General features: G+C 47.6%; 1 protein-coding gene and 1 long non-coding RNA gene across 21 annotated transcripts in view; one reads left to right on the top strand and one right to left on the bottom strand.

The window, feature by feature from the left end:
• Positions 1–15,348, top strand: part of LOC110257797 (uncharacterized) — a 288,461-nt gene that overhangs the window by 227,606 nt on the left and 45,507 nt on the right. The window lies entirely within an intron of this gene.
• Positions 10,353–15,348, bottom strand: part of AFF2 (ALF transcription elongation factor 2) — a 535,022-nt gene continuing 530,026 nt past the window's right edge. For all 12 annotated transcript variants that reach the window (XM_085006501.1, XM_085006500.1, XM_085006502.1 and 9 more), the window contains one exon: positions 10,353–14,820. In XM_085006501.1, the coding sequence (XP_084862627.1) occupies positions 14,699–14,820 (122 nt within the window). In that variant the 3' untranslated portion in view covers positions 10,353–14,698. The remainder of the gene's footprint in view (positions 14,821–15,348) is intronic.

The following is a 15,348-nucleotide window of genomic DNA, read 5'->3' as shown; positions in this document are numbered from 1 at the left end:
GGTTCTCCTCTTTGAGCTTCAGCTAATGCAAATCTCTTTTTATAATTCTTGCTGGCAAGTTCCCAGGGCAGATAATTCCCCATCAGCACATTATGAGCACCAAGGTGGTTATTTTCAAATTAATGGTTTGAAGCAAAATACGAGCATTGTTTTTGAACTGGGGGCTGATAGATGGCAAAGGCACAGTGTCTAATAACTAAGTGCAAACTTTGCAATGACAGCCACAGGATTTCAAAATAATAATAATTTGCATTTGATAGCACCTTTCTTCTGACTAATGAGATTAACACAACTAATTCATTAATTTGTTATGCTCCCCTAAGCAGCACGAAAGTAAGACTTGCTCGAATAATTTTCTGCTTGGAGAAACTAAGGCGGAGAGAAAAGGACAATGTTGATGGCAAAGCCGTGGTTCCAGAAGCTCTAGGTCCACTGCTCCAGGGATCATGGGGAGGGGGAAGAGTCTGCTAGATAGGAGGTGACATCTTCCAGAGCTGAAGAGGCTCCGGGTGGGCGGAAGTCTAAGTTGGCCCCCAAGACCCCCACCTGCGCTGTACATGCACTGCATAAGCTCCTGTGACTATGAGCCCAAATCAAGAGCCAGAATTTCTGGGGGTGGGCTCCAGGATTTAGGAAGCTATCCAGCTCAGCCAAGGTTGAGGTGCCCTGTGTTAGAGGAAGGGAGATGAGCTGGGCCCTAAGTCCAGAGCCAGAGCAGAGGGTGGGGGCTGGGGAGACAACCTAGGAGAAGGTGGCCCTGGGGGGATCTGGGCCACCCCTTGGGGGAGCTGGCTCTTTCCCAGTGAGGTCTCTGCTTCAGGATGTGTTCGGTGGCTAGCCAAGACTTGGCCAGTTTAGGGAGTGTCCAGGGGTGCTGGGGGCTGTCAGGAGGGGGCCCCACATGGAGCCTGCCACCACGCCCTGTCACGTGGTCCTTCAGAGCTCTTTTTGCCACCTGGGTGTAGTGAGTTGAGGGCAGGTGTGGGGGGTGGGGGTACTGAATGAGGAAAAAGACGTGGCCACGAGGTGGCAGTAGCACGCAGCGGTCTTCATTTGGGTGATACCTGGGCAGGTTTGCATATGGGGATGGGGTTGTCCCTCACAGAATGAGACCTTCCGGAGGCCCTCCACCCAGAAGAGGAGAGCAAGGGAATTCCCAGAGAGGGTCAGAGCATGAGGGATAGGCGTCTAGGGGATGTGCTCAGGTTGGCTTGTGGTCCTTGCAGCCCCAGGGTTCACCTTATCTATGGCGAGCAGATGTCGAGCAAAGTCTCTGGGTTATGTAAAGCAAGCAGGCTCCAGATAGCTAAAATCTGCTTATTTGGGCTCTATTTGAAACAAACGAATGTGTAAAATTGTTGAGCTTTTTGCCAGCAGGCTTTTGAGCCGAACCAACTTACTGCGAAGAAGTAAACAGCACAGGGGCCAATGCGCAGAGGCCATCAGTTACCTCATTGAACACCTGGAGATTCTCAGGAAGCTTGGCCCCTCTGCTTAGTCTGGAGTTTTCTGTCCTGTGAATGCTTTAGCCCAACCAAAGTTTGCGAGGAAGTGGGGGGGGGGTGGTCTTTCTAAAAGAACCTCTGTGAGGGAAGCTCCCTTCCAGCTCCCTGGATTTTGCTGTGTCCCCAGAGTGGGGAATTCTGGGAGAATCTCAGCTCCGCCATCGTCCTCTGCCCAGGTCCAGCCCTCCTCCTGGGTTAGCCTCGCATCTCTGGGCCGCCATGGGGCCCGTCTTATTTGAGAATTGAGAAGATGTGCAAGTGAATTGTGGTTTGAACTACCTGGGAAATTCCTGGAGAGTGGCAAGAGTGGGAGAGGAGAGCCCTTCCCCAGAGAAGAGTACCCTGAGCTTTGATGTCTGTGGGATGTTTTCTCTAGAGCACGAGAAGTACCCCTTAAGGAGGTGGGTAGGATGAAGGGCGGGGAGTCACACGGGGCCAGAAAGACAGGGCTTGAAGGGCATTTCCTGCCCCCTCTACCTGCCTCCTGAACTCGCAGCCTGTGGGGCTGCCTGGCCCTGTGGACCTCCAGCTCATGATCCACACGTGACTTATCGCAGTTGCCAAGGGCCGGGAGGATGGACCTGGATTTCAAATGACCAGATCTGAACTTCTGGGCAAAATCTCCCTTAACCCATTACATTGACCCTGCTTCTCTCACAGCTGAAGGTTTTAGATTTGATTTCCTTTACTAAATAAGGAGGAAAGGGGACAAGAGCACCCACCAAGCCCCAAAGGTGTTTCCTGGAGAAACTCACAGAGCCTAACATCTTCTTTGTCCAACGCATGAGGCTCAGCGCGCTCCCAGCCACCACCCCCGCCCACGTGGTACATTCTGCCACCGCCCACCCACGTGTTGCCCGGCCCCTGCTGGCAAGGCAACCTTGCCGTTGCCTCACGAACACCCTCAGAGGGTGAAGACTGTTGGCCTTGATAGTGGCAGCATGTTGGGGGAGATACTTTGGGGCAACACGCTCCTCCGAGTTGCCAAGAGGGGATGCAGGGTAAGAAACCCTTGTCTTTATGGTACCGCGCTCATTTCTGGGAGGCGGGGCAAAGGCTCATATTATCAGCTCCATTTTGCAGAGGAAGGAAGTGGGGCTTGGAAGGGTTAAGTGTTTCCTTTCAGCCAGGCAGCAAGAGCCTGCTCTCAAATCCCGCTTCAACCCCAAAGGCGCTTGCTCCTCGGGAGTGTTCTGCTTCCCTTCTGCACAGGCATCCATGGGTCGGAGACAAAGGGTTAAGCCACAGCAGGCGTGTCTTCAAAGTGGACTGACTGAAAGCTCAGCCGGTCCACGGCCTGACCATGACCGCAGCCAGAGCGTCTGGCTGGCCTATAAGGTGCTACTCTCTCTTCTATGTGCTACTTCCAGGCACGAGGGGTCCCAGCTCACCAACTCCCTCCTGAGTTGCTGACTCCAGCCAGGTACGGATCTCAGTTCTTTACTTTGGCTTCTAGAATGAAATGCTCTAGCAGCAATAGTCTTCTTCTCCTCCTCTCTTCCTCCTCGTCCTTCTTTTTTTGCTCTTTAGGGCTGCACCTGCGGCATACGGAAGTTCCCAGGCCAGGGGTTGAATCCGAGCTGCAGCTGCTGGCCTACGTCACAGCCACAGCCACACAGGATCCAAGCCGCATCTGCAACCTACACCAGAGCTCTCGGCAACGCCAGATCTTTAACCCACTGAGCAAGGCCAGGGATCGACCCCATGTTCTCATGGACATTAGTCGGGTTTGTTACCCCTGAGCCCCGATGGGAACTCCCGGGGTGTGTATATCTTGCAATAGATGTTTGTGGTTAAGGTTAAGGGCTTTGGGGCCACACTGTCCAAAACCTGGCTGTGTGACCTTAAGTAGATTGCTTAGTCTCTCTGTGCCTCTCTTTTGTCATCTATGGAATAGGAGTGTAACTGTTCCTATCTCATAGGGGCATGAGTACGAAAGGAAGTGGTAGAACAGTGCCTGGCACACAGTAAGTGCTGACTTAGCTGATCACCCAGCATAATCTCAGGGCTCCAATGCTGAAAAACGTCGTCCTTCATTTTCCCTCCCAGCTCTTCTCTGCACGCACACAGAATGTCTACCTAGATATAATTCTAATCTGTGACATCTGTTTTTTTGGAAGAGGTGGAAAACAACTTGGTTGCTTGAGAACAAATTTATACTCTGTTTAGCTCTATTTACTCAGATTAAATCTTTCTTCATTATCTCCTAAGGAAAAGTGTGCGTTTTTACCGATATTGCAGGCTCCAGATTTTGGAAGGGATGTGGAATTCTGGGTGACAGTGTTCTAAGCTTCAGTTGCAGCCACATTTTGCTACAGCAGTGTTGACACGTGGACTTTGATTATGTAGCATCGAAATATCCGGGCCTGCCAAGTGCAGCTCACTTGTCCACAGGAAATTCAGCTAAGCCAATTGTGTGTGTCTGTTTTTTTAGGGCTGCACCTGCCGCATATGGCGGGTCCCAGGCTAGGGGTCCAATTGGAGCTGCAGCTGCCGGCCCACGTCACAGCCACAGCCACGCAGAATCCCATCCACGCCTGCGACCTACACCACAGGTCGTGGCAACACTGGATCCTTAACCCACTGAGCAAAGCCAGGGATCCAACCCGCATCCTCATGGATCCTAGTCAGGTTCCTTACCCGCTGAGCCATGAAGGGAATTTCTCAGCTGAGCCCATTGTTAATGTTGTGCTCACTGCGATTTTTCACTTTGCATGCCCAGGGAATAGACTCCATATAAAGGAAATTTCTGGATACCTGCAACCTCTTTTGCACTGCCTGGAAAATGTTGAACATTTTGAAGGAACTGCCTCTAAAATACATGGCAAACTCTTCTGCCTTAGTAAAAAGGATATACTTAAGATAACGTACCTTTTTTTCCTAATGACTGGAAATCATTATTGTGACCTAAAATTATTGCTCAGGCCTCCCTCCCAGGCCAGTGGCTGCATGTCCCAGCAGTAAATTGTGGTAGCCTGCTGTGGGTTTAAGTTTTTAGTCTACTTTTATAATTTCCTCTGTCTCTTCTCTCAGCTGCCATTCCAATTATGACTTTATACTTTGCGAGCCTTTTTGTGCTGGGTAGTAAGCATCCAGGTAGCTAAGCACTGGACAATTTTCTCTTAAATGGGCTTTGAATGATGGTCCCAGGGTCTCGAAGGAAACAAATTGCTCTGTGAGAGGTACTTTCCTCATGGGCTTCAGTTTTAAAGCTGTTGCAGTAAGAGGGGGCGGTGCGCGTGCATGATAATGCAAAAGGGGCAACACGGTCCTGGTGGCTGGAAAGCGTGAACAAAACTTTGTCTGCCATATCCATAAATAGAGGATGTTGCGGCCACCAAGCCATGTCCTGACGGCCCCCGCACCGCCCGCCCCCCCACCCCGCCCGTGAGCCCTGAGGGACTTCAGGATGGAAAGAGAACCCTTCAGTCACCCCCGCAGAGCACCCTGAGGAGACTCAAGATGGGAAGACACAGGATGCTGGCCCCGGGGAGCTGAGGTGCACCTCGAAGGAAGGATTTCAGTCCGCCCCGGACTCTCGCACCTTCCCATATATAGAAAAGCACTAAATTCATTAACTTGTAATGTCTAGGTGTCTTTAATGAACAGTAATCCTTTGGGAGTTCCCATTGTGACTCATTGGGTTAAGAACCCGATCAGCATCCATGAAGACTCGGGTTCGAGCTCTGGCCTCGATTAGTGGGTTAAGGATCGGCTGTGGTGTTGGTCACAGCTGTGGCTTGGATCCCCTGTGGCTGTGGCTGTGGCATAGGCCTCAGCCGCAGCTCTGGTTTGACCCCTAGCCTGGGAAACTCCACGTGTCACAGGTGTGGCCATAAAAAGACAAAAACAAAACAAAACAAAACCAAAACCAAAACAAACCGCAGGAATCTTTTGATGTTCCTGGTCTTTGCTGCAAAAACTCCTCTATCGCCTGGCTACCCCCTGCCTTCTTGGGAGCCATCTGAGGCTCCTGTCCCCCAGGTTCGTAGTCCTAAGACTGTCGCCGAATAAAACATAACTCTCAACTTATAGGTTGTGCATTTTTTTCAGTCGACGAAAGTCTGCAAAGCAGAATAATCTACATGTCTAAAATGAGATTTTCATAAAAATTTTATTTTGCATTTTTAAATAATTCAATGCATTGGCAGTATAGTTAATGCCTCTATGAGAGAAACCGACACACCAGCTCAGCCAATATCATTTTTACAGAGACATCGTGTTGGAAAACAACGAAACTACATTAAAACGTTTGTACACAGAGTTACTGTACTGAGAACAAAGCACCAACAAAACACTTGTGCGCCACACATTTGAAATGCAAAGCAGCACAGGCAGATACAGTTTTATTCACGTAAAGCACATGAAACCAGTTTTCGGGAACCAGATACCATTTCATTCATCGCTTGATGTTAGAACAGTTTCCTTGGTCTCTTCAGAACATCAGCACTTACTGAAATTCTGACGAGGCGAGCATGCTGGTTACGAACAGTGACAGCTGGTGAATCTGCAGTGAGTGTGCATATTGGGAATCTGCACCCAAGAAAAAGTGGCTCGAAAGCCTCATTGGATTATGGTCAAACAAAGGGGGCACAATTTATGAATGACCGTCATGTTTTCATGGCCCCCCGGGGTGTCCCCAGTGTGGAAAAGGGTCTTCCACTGGGGGCAGGACCTCTGGAGCCCCAGGCCAGGCTGTGTCTGGGGGGGGGTCTGTTCATCTCTCAGCACAGGGGAGCCCGGGCCAGGACACTGGCCCAGGGATTTGAGCTGCAGCTCGGAGGCAAGTTCACGCCAACCCTGAGGGCTCCCCCCAGCTCAAATGCTACTGCCTCCATCTGCCCTCCCCGTGTCCCAGCCTATGGCTTTCTCTTGGAAGCTCCATGGAATCCCTGTAGTGGAACCAAAATGTTATGATAATAGCTTCCAAGGGGAGAGGCCTTTTCATTTCAAATCACTGCCTTCCTGAAGCAATGGAGCCATGGCCTCCTGGAACCCTAAAAGAGTGTTTTGAGAGAAAGAAAAGCTAAAACCCCATGAAGGACAGCAAGCCAGATGTGTCACACGTACACACACACACACACACACACACACACACACACACACAGATGACACGTTCTATCTGGGCAGCTATGGCTTGCCGCAATGGTCCAGTGACATGGTGTTGGTGAGCATGCCCCCCCATAAAGCATATGATGACAATTAAATTCCCATTTGTATCCTGGTTACTCAATAAATATTTCCATGACACTTAAATATACAAAGTTTCTGTTGAAAATATGCATGAAAATGTCATTTTTTCGCAAGAACAAGAGAAAGGTTTATAGAGTCACATCTTCATTTACATCCTGTTGGGATTCGCTGTCTGGTTCTTATATACAGGCTAATGGGAATGTTAGGAAATAAGTTCAAATGAGCGCACAAGACATGAATGTGTCTCTTTAGCTACAAAGCAAACACACGCGCTGTAGACCAGGCAGAAGGCACCCCTGGCACATATCAGGGGTATTTTTTAAAGTCTCAGTCAAGTGACTTACTGCAAAAACACGTGGAGTCATGTGTTAAACTGCATCAGGTGTCAGACAATGTTGGGGAAGTGCCCTTCGCAGACACTCTCTCGGTCCTTCCTACCATTCGTCGGTGGGGGCTGTGGAAGGACCCAGTAAACAGGGAGTGTCCCTCCTTGAAAACCCATCCATGTTGGCTTACATTTAGATTTCATTTCTGGCCTGATCCAATGCAGATTTACCAAAGACTCCAGACTTCAATATTTTAACAAGGGAGGGAGGAAGGGAGAGGGAGAGAGAGACAGACAGACAGAAGAAATACACATTGCAATCAAACCAAAGATTTCTTCAGTCAATAATCACAAACCCCTTCAAAATAAAAAATAAAAAAAAAGAAGAAAAGGAGAAGAAAAAAAAAAGAAAAGAAAACAGATGAACCTAAAAAAAACCACCTTGACTGAAGTGTGCTGGGAGATTTCTTGACCAGAAATTTGTTCTTCGGATTTATCATGGTTACAGCAACGTCTGAAGCTGTTTGCCATCGCCAGGCCTCCAACTGCAGTTCATTGAAAAATCCTGATGGAAACTCTCATCTGCCTGCAACCACTGCACTTGCTCCAAAATCACATCATAAAGGTCAAAACACTGCTCCACAAAGTTCTACAACTGGACAAATGGAATCAACAGACTAGTATGTATACTGCCATGAGATAATGCAGTTGTTATAATATCATGGTTTCATAATACAGCATGCCTCTCCAGGTGGCATGTTTTAAATCCGAACATCTATTTGTATTAATCGGTTATGTCTTAAAAGCATGAATAAGTACAATTCAGAAGCTCACATTTAATTCAACTACTCATTTGTTTTGAGACAGAAAGAGCCGGAGCAGGAGAGCGAAAGCCAGAGCCAGATAGAAAGAGGGAGGGAGGGAGAGAGAGAGAGACAAACAGACAGACAGACAGACGAGGAACCACCACAGCCACAGCCACAGCCACAGCCACCACGACCACCACCACAAAACAGAACAGAAACCAGTGTCTTCTTGGAGGAGCCTAAGGATGTGGCCATCCACTGACCACGTGCGACAAGGGGCCGAAGCTTAGGGGTCATTCGAAGCATTCATTTTAGCCAAGGACAACACTGCATCATATCATCTTTAGACACACTCTTCAGAGGAAAATAGGAATAAAAACCGCCATTTGCGGAACTGAATAAATATGAGGGATTTCATCTCAGACATTTGGCTTTCTAAAACACCCAGGATCATCTAGGAAGAAAACGACTTGACAAATTGTCTGGAGACAGAATCAATCTCATCTGTAATATTTGTGGGTGAATATGATTGATTAGCGAGGATGGCTTTGAAATAGGAAATCACCAGATGCTGATGAAGAGACGTCTAGCTCTCTGTCACCATGCAAATGGGCCCATGGCCTCGGGGGAGGTCAAGTCCCCATGTGCGCGTGTGATGGCAATTAAGCCAGACCCAGATGTGGCCATTCTCCGGTCAGGACAAATGTTGCACGAGTGCCACCAGCGGCTGGAAGCCCCCTCCCCAGTCCTGTTATTGTGCTGGCCACAGAAAGAACCGCGGAGGCCAAAGAGAGGGAGGCCGGAAAGAAAGAGTAAGACACGGCTGTCCTCCAGGGCTAAGGCTGGGCCGTGGACACGGGCTCAGACAGAACATGGAAATGTTTAAAGAAAAACAGGATTTGAGGGCAAGTTCTTCAACCTTTTTCCCAGATACAAACCTCTTGTTAACTGTGGAAAATGCGCGGGACCAGGAGAAATGGTCCTTTGAGGCTTTTTGTTCTACTCTGAGGATGATCTATGATGAGGAGGTCTAATAAGAAAGGGGTGTGTGTGTGTGTGTGTGTGTTTTAAGGAAAACCTCATTCTCTTAGAAAAATACACTGAACTTGTTAGTGACCTTGATTTTCCTTATATTGGGTAGAAAAGGGTATTGTTTTGGCTCGGATGGTCCTTTCTGAATATTAATCGTGTAATTGATCCAGGAGACATTCTGGTTTGAATTCAAGGCAAAGATATTAGGTAGATTCCTTTAACTAAAAACACATGCAATCGAACTTCGATCCCTATTAGCAGCAAAAGTGAAAATCTTCTGAACAACAATGGGGAGATGGGAGAATTTCTGAATGTCCACATTATGAGAAAACAACACAACGCATTTTGGCTTGCGCCACTCTCCGTCGAGGCCCTAAGACTCCCTAACTGGACCAAGGCTGTCCTTAGGAAGAGCATTCATCCAAGTTACAAGTTTGAAATACTACTTGGAAGTTTAATAATAATAAATAGCAATACTCACCTATCCTTATTTTAAGCCAACTCTGAGGGTTTTCCAAGCACTTAGCTCGCTTCCATTTTACTTGGCCATGTGGTTTGACCCACCCACTTCCACTGATGCATCTGTGCTTTGGGATCAAGAAGGTTCCAGTCCTAACAGCTTTGCTCCAGGGCCTCATCATAAACTAGTTACATTCCTAGAGGATCAACTCATATTTGAAAGTGATGTCATAGTTTGTCATTGGTGTGTGTGTGTGTGTGTGCGTCCACATGAAACTAACTGTGAAATCTGAGCCCCCTTGGACTGGCCCCACTCACTGCTGTGCTGGAGCTGGCTTGCCCGGTCTCCCAACTTTGCGAGCATCTCTTCCCAACTCTGTGTTCAGTGATATCACAGTAGCTTGCCATCTGCCTCGGTGGGAGCAATTACACCACAGAAATCCCTAAATGCTACAAATCAAGTGTTTTTTGTTGTCAGACAGCTTGTTAAACATTTTACCAATATACCACAGGTAGCATGCCGGGCAGACCAAAGGAGAAGCTAGCTTTTGATCTGGGCAGCATGGCACCAGCTCAGCCTCTTGGCGGGTTTCCCCAATTCTGCTTCCTGCCCAGGGACTCCACTCCCCCTGACATCAAAAGTGCTGCAGGACCAGAGAAGGGCATGGGCGCTGCGCTCTGTTCCTCCTATTCAGTAGCTGCAAGAGTGATGCAGGCCAAACCCAAATAGGTAAAGCATTTGCAATTCTGATTAAGCTCCGGATATGGCAGCTGGCTTCCTGCTGCAGAGGCTGGAACACCACGATTCCCGCGGGAGGAACAAGCTAGCCCCAGCTGAAAGCATCCACGGGTGGGCACATTCTTCAGGCGGCTTCCCAGCTGGTCTGCAGGCTGCTGCTCACCAGCAAGTGCTGCCGGAGCCCTGGGTGCGCCCCCTGCAGCACCCCGTCGGGGGCCTGGGGACTCCCCTTCCCGCCTCAAAGTCTGGTACAAATCAAAGAGCCAACAAAATCGAGGTCACTGGCAAAAGAGTTTGAAATTTTCAATGACTTTTATTAAACACCATTAGTCTACACTGCACAGTTAATGAAACAGCAAAGCTCCAATCTCTTAGAAGAACGATGATGGGTCATGGATCGGATGTAAGCCTGAGGAAGGAGTCATTACCATCTCAGGTCAGAAGCCAAAACGGGCCTGGAAGGGCCTCCCTCCCCTCCACCCCCCCACCCGCCCTCTGCCCTCCCCACAATGCAATTTTCCTTAAGTCCATGGATGACAGAGGGAAACATGATGCTCTTGGGAAAGAGGGCTTCGAGATCTGTGAGGAGGAGAATGGAAAGGGAAGTCGTACTCTTTCTTTCCCCGAAAATATCCGATGGTAGGATTCATGTCTGAGACCAGCCTATCCGATTAGCCTCCTGCCAGGGTAAATGCTGAGGATCAAAACACAGATGCCATTTCTGTTGCTGGAGTTTGCTAACACCGAAGAGAAAATGAATCAGAGTTTCATTCTGAGAGTAAGGCTGTGCGAGTGGCAATGAGAAAGAACAACAGCAACAACAACAACAACAACAACAACAACAAGAACGACGACGAGAATTCAGTCCGCCAGTTGTGTAACAGAGCAGAGACAACTGGCTCAATATTTTTCCCCCACAGAACTGACTGGGGGGCGGGGGCACTGAATCCACCCATCCATTCAATATGGTGTAGCTACATCGTCTCGCCACACATCTTCTCAATGGGGAGAGTGATGCTTCTCTAAGCAAGCAGTTCACGGCCGGACTGAGTAGTCCTACCCAGTGATCCAGCGTGTTTCTCCCACCTGCCAACTCACGCAGGTGAATTTTTTCAGGTCTATTGAGAAGTATATGAGGGCTTTGCCCCCACCGCTAAATCGATCCTGTCTTCAGAAATGCTTCCCAACCTCAATTTCCCACTTCGGCCTCTGGGATGCGAATTTGAATCCAACACAATCCAAGTTCGAAAGCTTTGGGAAAGACACCAAGAGAACCAGTCCCTTTCCCATGAAGACCCAATCCAACGCATCTAGCAAGAGTTTGGCCAAATGCCAATCCATCCATTTGGAAACACAACACAACGCATGTTGGCCAACAGCTTCCCGTTTAGCAACTTGGTTCTTGACTGAAGGTTTGAATCTTGTTTTATGTCATTACATGGGAAAAAAGGCATCCCAACCACAAGTCTTTGCAGAGTTAGCAGCAGCTAATCTGCTTCTCCAATTATGCCATCCAAATATAAAACTACTAGTATTTTCCCAATGAGATTATTAAGTAATTAACAGTCTACAGGCTGGCTAACAACATGCTCACGGCTAAATTCTACCCCGAGGACCACACTAGTATACCCTTTTCAAATTAATCCTACCTACCAAACTCAGACAATAATATGACAAAACCACTAAAAAATCCAAAGTTAATTAAAATACAAAGCCAAGCCAACATCATAACACAAACTTGTCAAATCCTCTGTGGTTGGAGCTTGGGTGACAAGCGAAGGCATAGTGGTGGCCCTACTCGGGTCACGAGGCAGGAGGAGCTGCCCCTTACTCTGCCCATGACCCTAACTCCACGTGCTTATTGAGATGCGTCTCACCAAGCCTCCGTCAAGGTCTCGAGGCAGGATCTCTCGCTGCCATCCACCTGTCTTGTATCCCTCCCACAAACCGGTACACTGACGAGATTCACTCGACCAAAAAAACCTCCATCCTTCAAAGAGCATCACACCTACGACACACATCACCATTTACAGTGTGATGGAGAGAGAGTGCCCAGAAAACAGCCACAATCCTTACTCACGCGACTGAAAGACGTCTCATCTCCAGGGATGGGAAGGCAATTCCTCCTCCATGTTTAACTGGTTCCTAAGCTGCTTTACAAATGGGTCGGCTAAATAAGCAGGTGGTGATCCTGAGCTCGACTGTCAGGTTTGACCGTGGTGCTGCTGCGCTGGCACACGCTTCACGCTCAGCCACCAGAGGTGACACATCAGGCAGCAAGCAGGATTCTCTGCTGCCTCCCTGTTGTAGGTGATGTAGATATAATGACTCTCGGAAACTAGAGCTACAAGGCTTTCACTCCTGGGGCAATAGGCGTGTTTCCCTGGGAAACTGCCCCTAGCACACGAATGTCTAGTTTCCGGAGCTGGGATTTCAGGAAGAATCTACTCCTAAATCCAGGATGGTCTAGGATTGTGGTCTAGGTTGAACTTACAAGTCAAGCCAGTGGGATTGATTACATAGTAAGAGTCAGGCACGCTACCTGGTAAGCTGTGGAAAACAAACAGAGAACTTGGGAGTCACTGCAAAAGCCATCAGGTTCATTTGTATAGGTGACACCCACCTTGGGTGTTTGGAGTCTTTCATAGGATTGTTTTCCTCACTTGAGAGGCTCAGAAAAGATTCTCTCAGGTTGCGTTTTGTCTCGGTGTGTGTCTGCATGTGTGAGGGTTGGTGCTGAGACTGCGAACGCCCAGCTCAACCACACCAGGAGCGTGAAAAGCCCTGGGTTCAGCGGCTGGGACGCTCCCCGCCGCCATCTTCACCACGTGGCCTCAGCCACGGGCGCGCAACTTCCACAGCCTTGTTATGCAACAAAGGGCCTTAAACTCAAAGACGACCGGAGCTGAGCTCAAGTCTGGCTCTTTGCAACTGGGGATATAGCTAACCTTGACAATGCGAGTGCAGAGCAATCCCTTGCTGTTCCTTTCATCACAGACTTGCACGACTTGTTTTAAAAATCAAACAAGTTTGCATCTTTCATGTGCATGTATCTATTATTGATCTGGTCATAACTCAGTGGAGAGAATCCAATAACTCAGCAGATTAAAGGCTATGTGGAATTAAGATACCGGCAGGTAATTATAAGGAACTAACGTATGGACAGTTTTTACCACATGTGGGGGATTCTTCTAGTGAGCTGGAACACCGAAGATGATATTTACATGGTGATGTTTAGGGATGTCGAATGAATGCAGAGGATCAGAGGGGTGGAGATAGTCGCACCTGACGTAGAAATATCTCCAAATCAGGTGACCTGGTCCCCATCTTCAGGGCTCTTTCAAAGCCACCCTAGGGTGAAAGGTTACCCCAAGACTCATTTTGTGTTAAAAGGCTAGCTGCTACTTAGCGAACTTGGAAATTTCTTTGGGATGTTCATGGAAGCAATTCATGCTAATACAGACTTGAATAAAATTGGTGATTGTATTTCAGTCAAAAGCTAATGAGCCAAAAAAGAAAAGAAAAGAAAAGAAAAGAAAGAGAAAAGGAAAAGAAAGGCAAAAGAAAAAAGAAAGAAGCAAAAAAGAAACCTTGTAAAATAGAAAATGTGGATAACTGGGGAAGTCCAGATTTTAAAGCCACTAGGAAAGCAAACTGTATATTATTACTTGTAGTCAGTGACAACCACTTTTGTTCCCAGAGATTTGAGCAAAAGACAATAAAGAAGGTCCTCCCAGGTGTGGATTCTTGGGACCACTGCCAAACCCCTCCTGTCTCTCATCTCTACAACTGGAGTGTGGCCTTTTGGCTCATGGGGCGTGAGCCAACGGAACTGCCCTCAAAAGGAGAGCTTGACAGAAGAGAATCCCAGTGCGGACTGACACTTCACATCATGGGGTTCCAAAATATTTATGCCAGCTGATGCCTTGAGGTTGTCAAAATAACTGCTGCCACTCCTTCTCATCACTGACGTTTTTTGAATAGGGAATCGGGAAAGGTAGGCGAACTCAAAAGTCCCCTGGCATCGCTGTGCTCGTTAATTTTCTGAATACTCTTGATTTTCTGATGTTGCTACAGCAGCTAACCAGTGGGCTTTGGCAATGAAGATTCTCATCTGAAAACCGAGTCTGCGCACCACAAATGTTTAACAAAGGATTCTGAAACACATTCTGGTTTGGGGAATGGCTACCGCTGCATATTTGCATCTTTGCAGGTCCTCTCTCTGTGTTCACATAGGTACATCTGTATGACATAGGACATGTATATCTATATAGATGACATTTCATTTCACTTGTCAGGAACCTGTTATCCCAATTGCTTTCCATTCTTTGTTTGGGGTAGTGTGGACCTAAAACAATACTGTGGGGACTGGATCATTCCATCAAGCACAGACGGATGGTGGGGCCTGAGAAATGCATATAAAATACTGAAAAAGGACTAAATGGTAAACGATACACTGCTCTCAAGGTGTAGTGTCCACTTACAAGGACTTCCATTTTTCACAGATATCAAAAGAAGCGTAAAAACAAACTGAATCAGAGAGAACTTTCCCAGATGAGTGGAGTTCCACCAGTGACCATCGGTGCCCTGGGAGAAGTAGAGGGATGCGGCGGTGATGCTGGAGATGGGAGGGCACCCACTACAACAAGTGGGCATCGATGCGCAGCCAGCACAGTCCCTGGCGAACGTAGCGGACGAGATTGGTCATGCTGCTGTGCTGGGTCAGAGGCCCCATCAGCGTGTCCAGGTCGCCGAAGAATTCTGAAAATCAGAGCAGACCTCGGTCAAGCCTTTAACTGATAACGTGGCCATGGGCAGCAGATGGCTTAAGCTGCCTCCAGGCAACACCACAACCCCACGGGCACTGGCAACATCATTCATTCATTCGACAAAGATGTACAGAGTACCTACTACGTGGCCAAAACCCCCTATGTATATTAAGGACTGTTACTTTAAACTTTAGTTAGCTCGCCAACTTCCACAGTGTGAATGATGTCTGCCGGTGTGCTTGTGATTGATTAAAACACACATTCATTTAAATGTTACTTCATAGTAAGTTTTTTTCCAATCACAATCTACTTTCTCAGACAGCAGATTCTAAAAGTACATCACAATCCACAGCACACACATATGCATATATTACAAATAAAAATCAATTTGTATATATTTATATACACATAGCATTTATATATTGAAAATATCCACATAGAATTATGTATCTAAAATAAAATGTATTTAAATATATTTTGTATAATATATTGAATTTATATTCTTCTTTTTTTTTTTTTT

The sequence above is a fragment of the Sus scrofa genome, chromosome X, assembly GCF_054392235.1.
Source record: "Sus scrofa isolate SSC_HxYL_T2T_F1_AM1 chromosome X, Sscrofa_HxYL_maternal_Yorkshire_Landrace_v2.0, whole genome shotgun sequence".
NCBI classification, from domain to species: Eukaryota; Metazoa; Chordata; class Mammalia; order Artiodactyla; family Suidae; genus Sus; species Sus scrofa.
The sequence above is the reverse complement of the archived record's forward strand: the minus strand, read 5'-3'. Positions and strand labels throughout refer to the sequence as shown.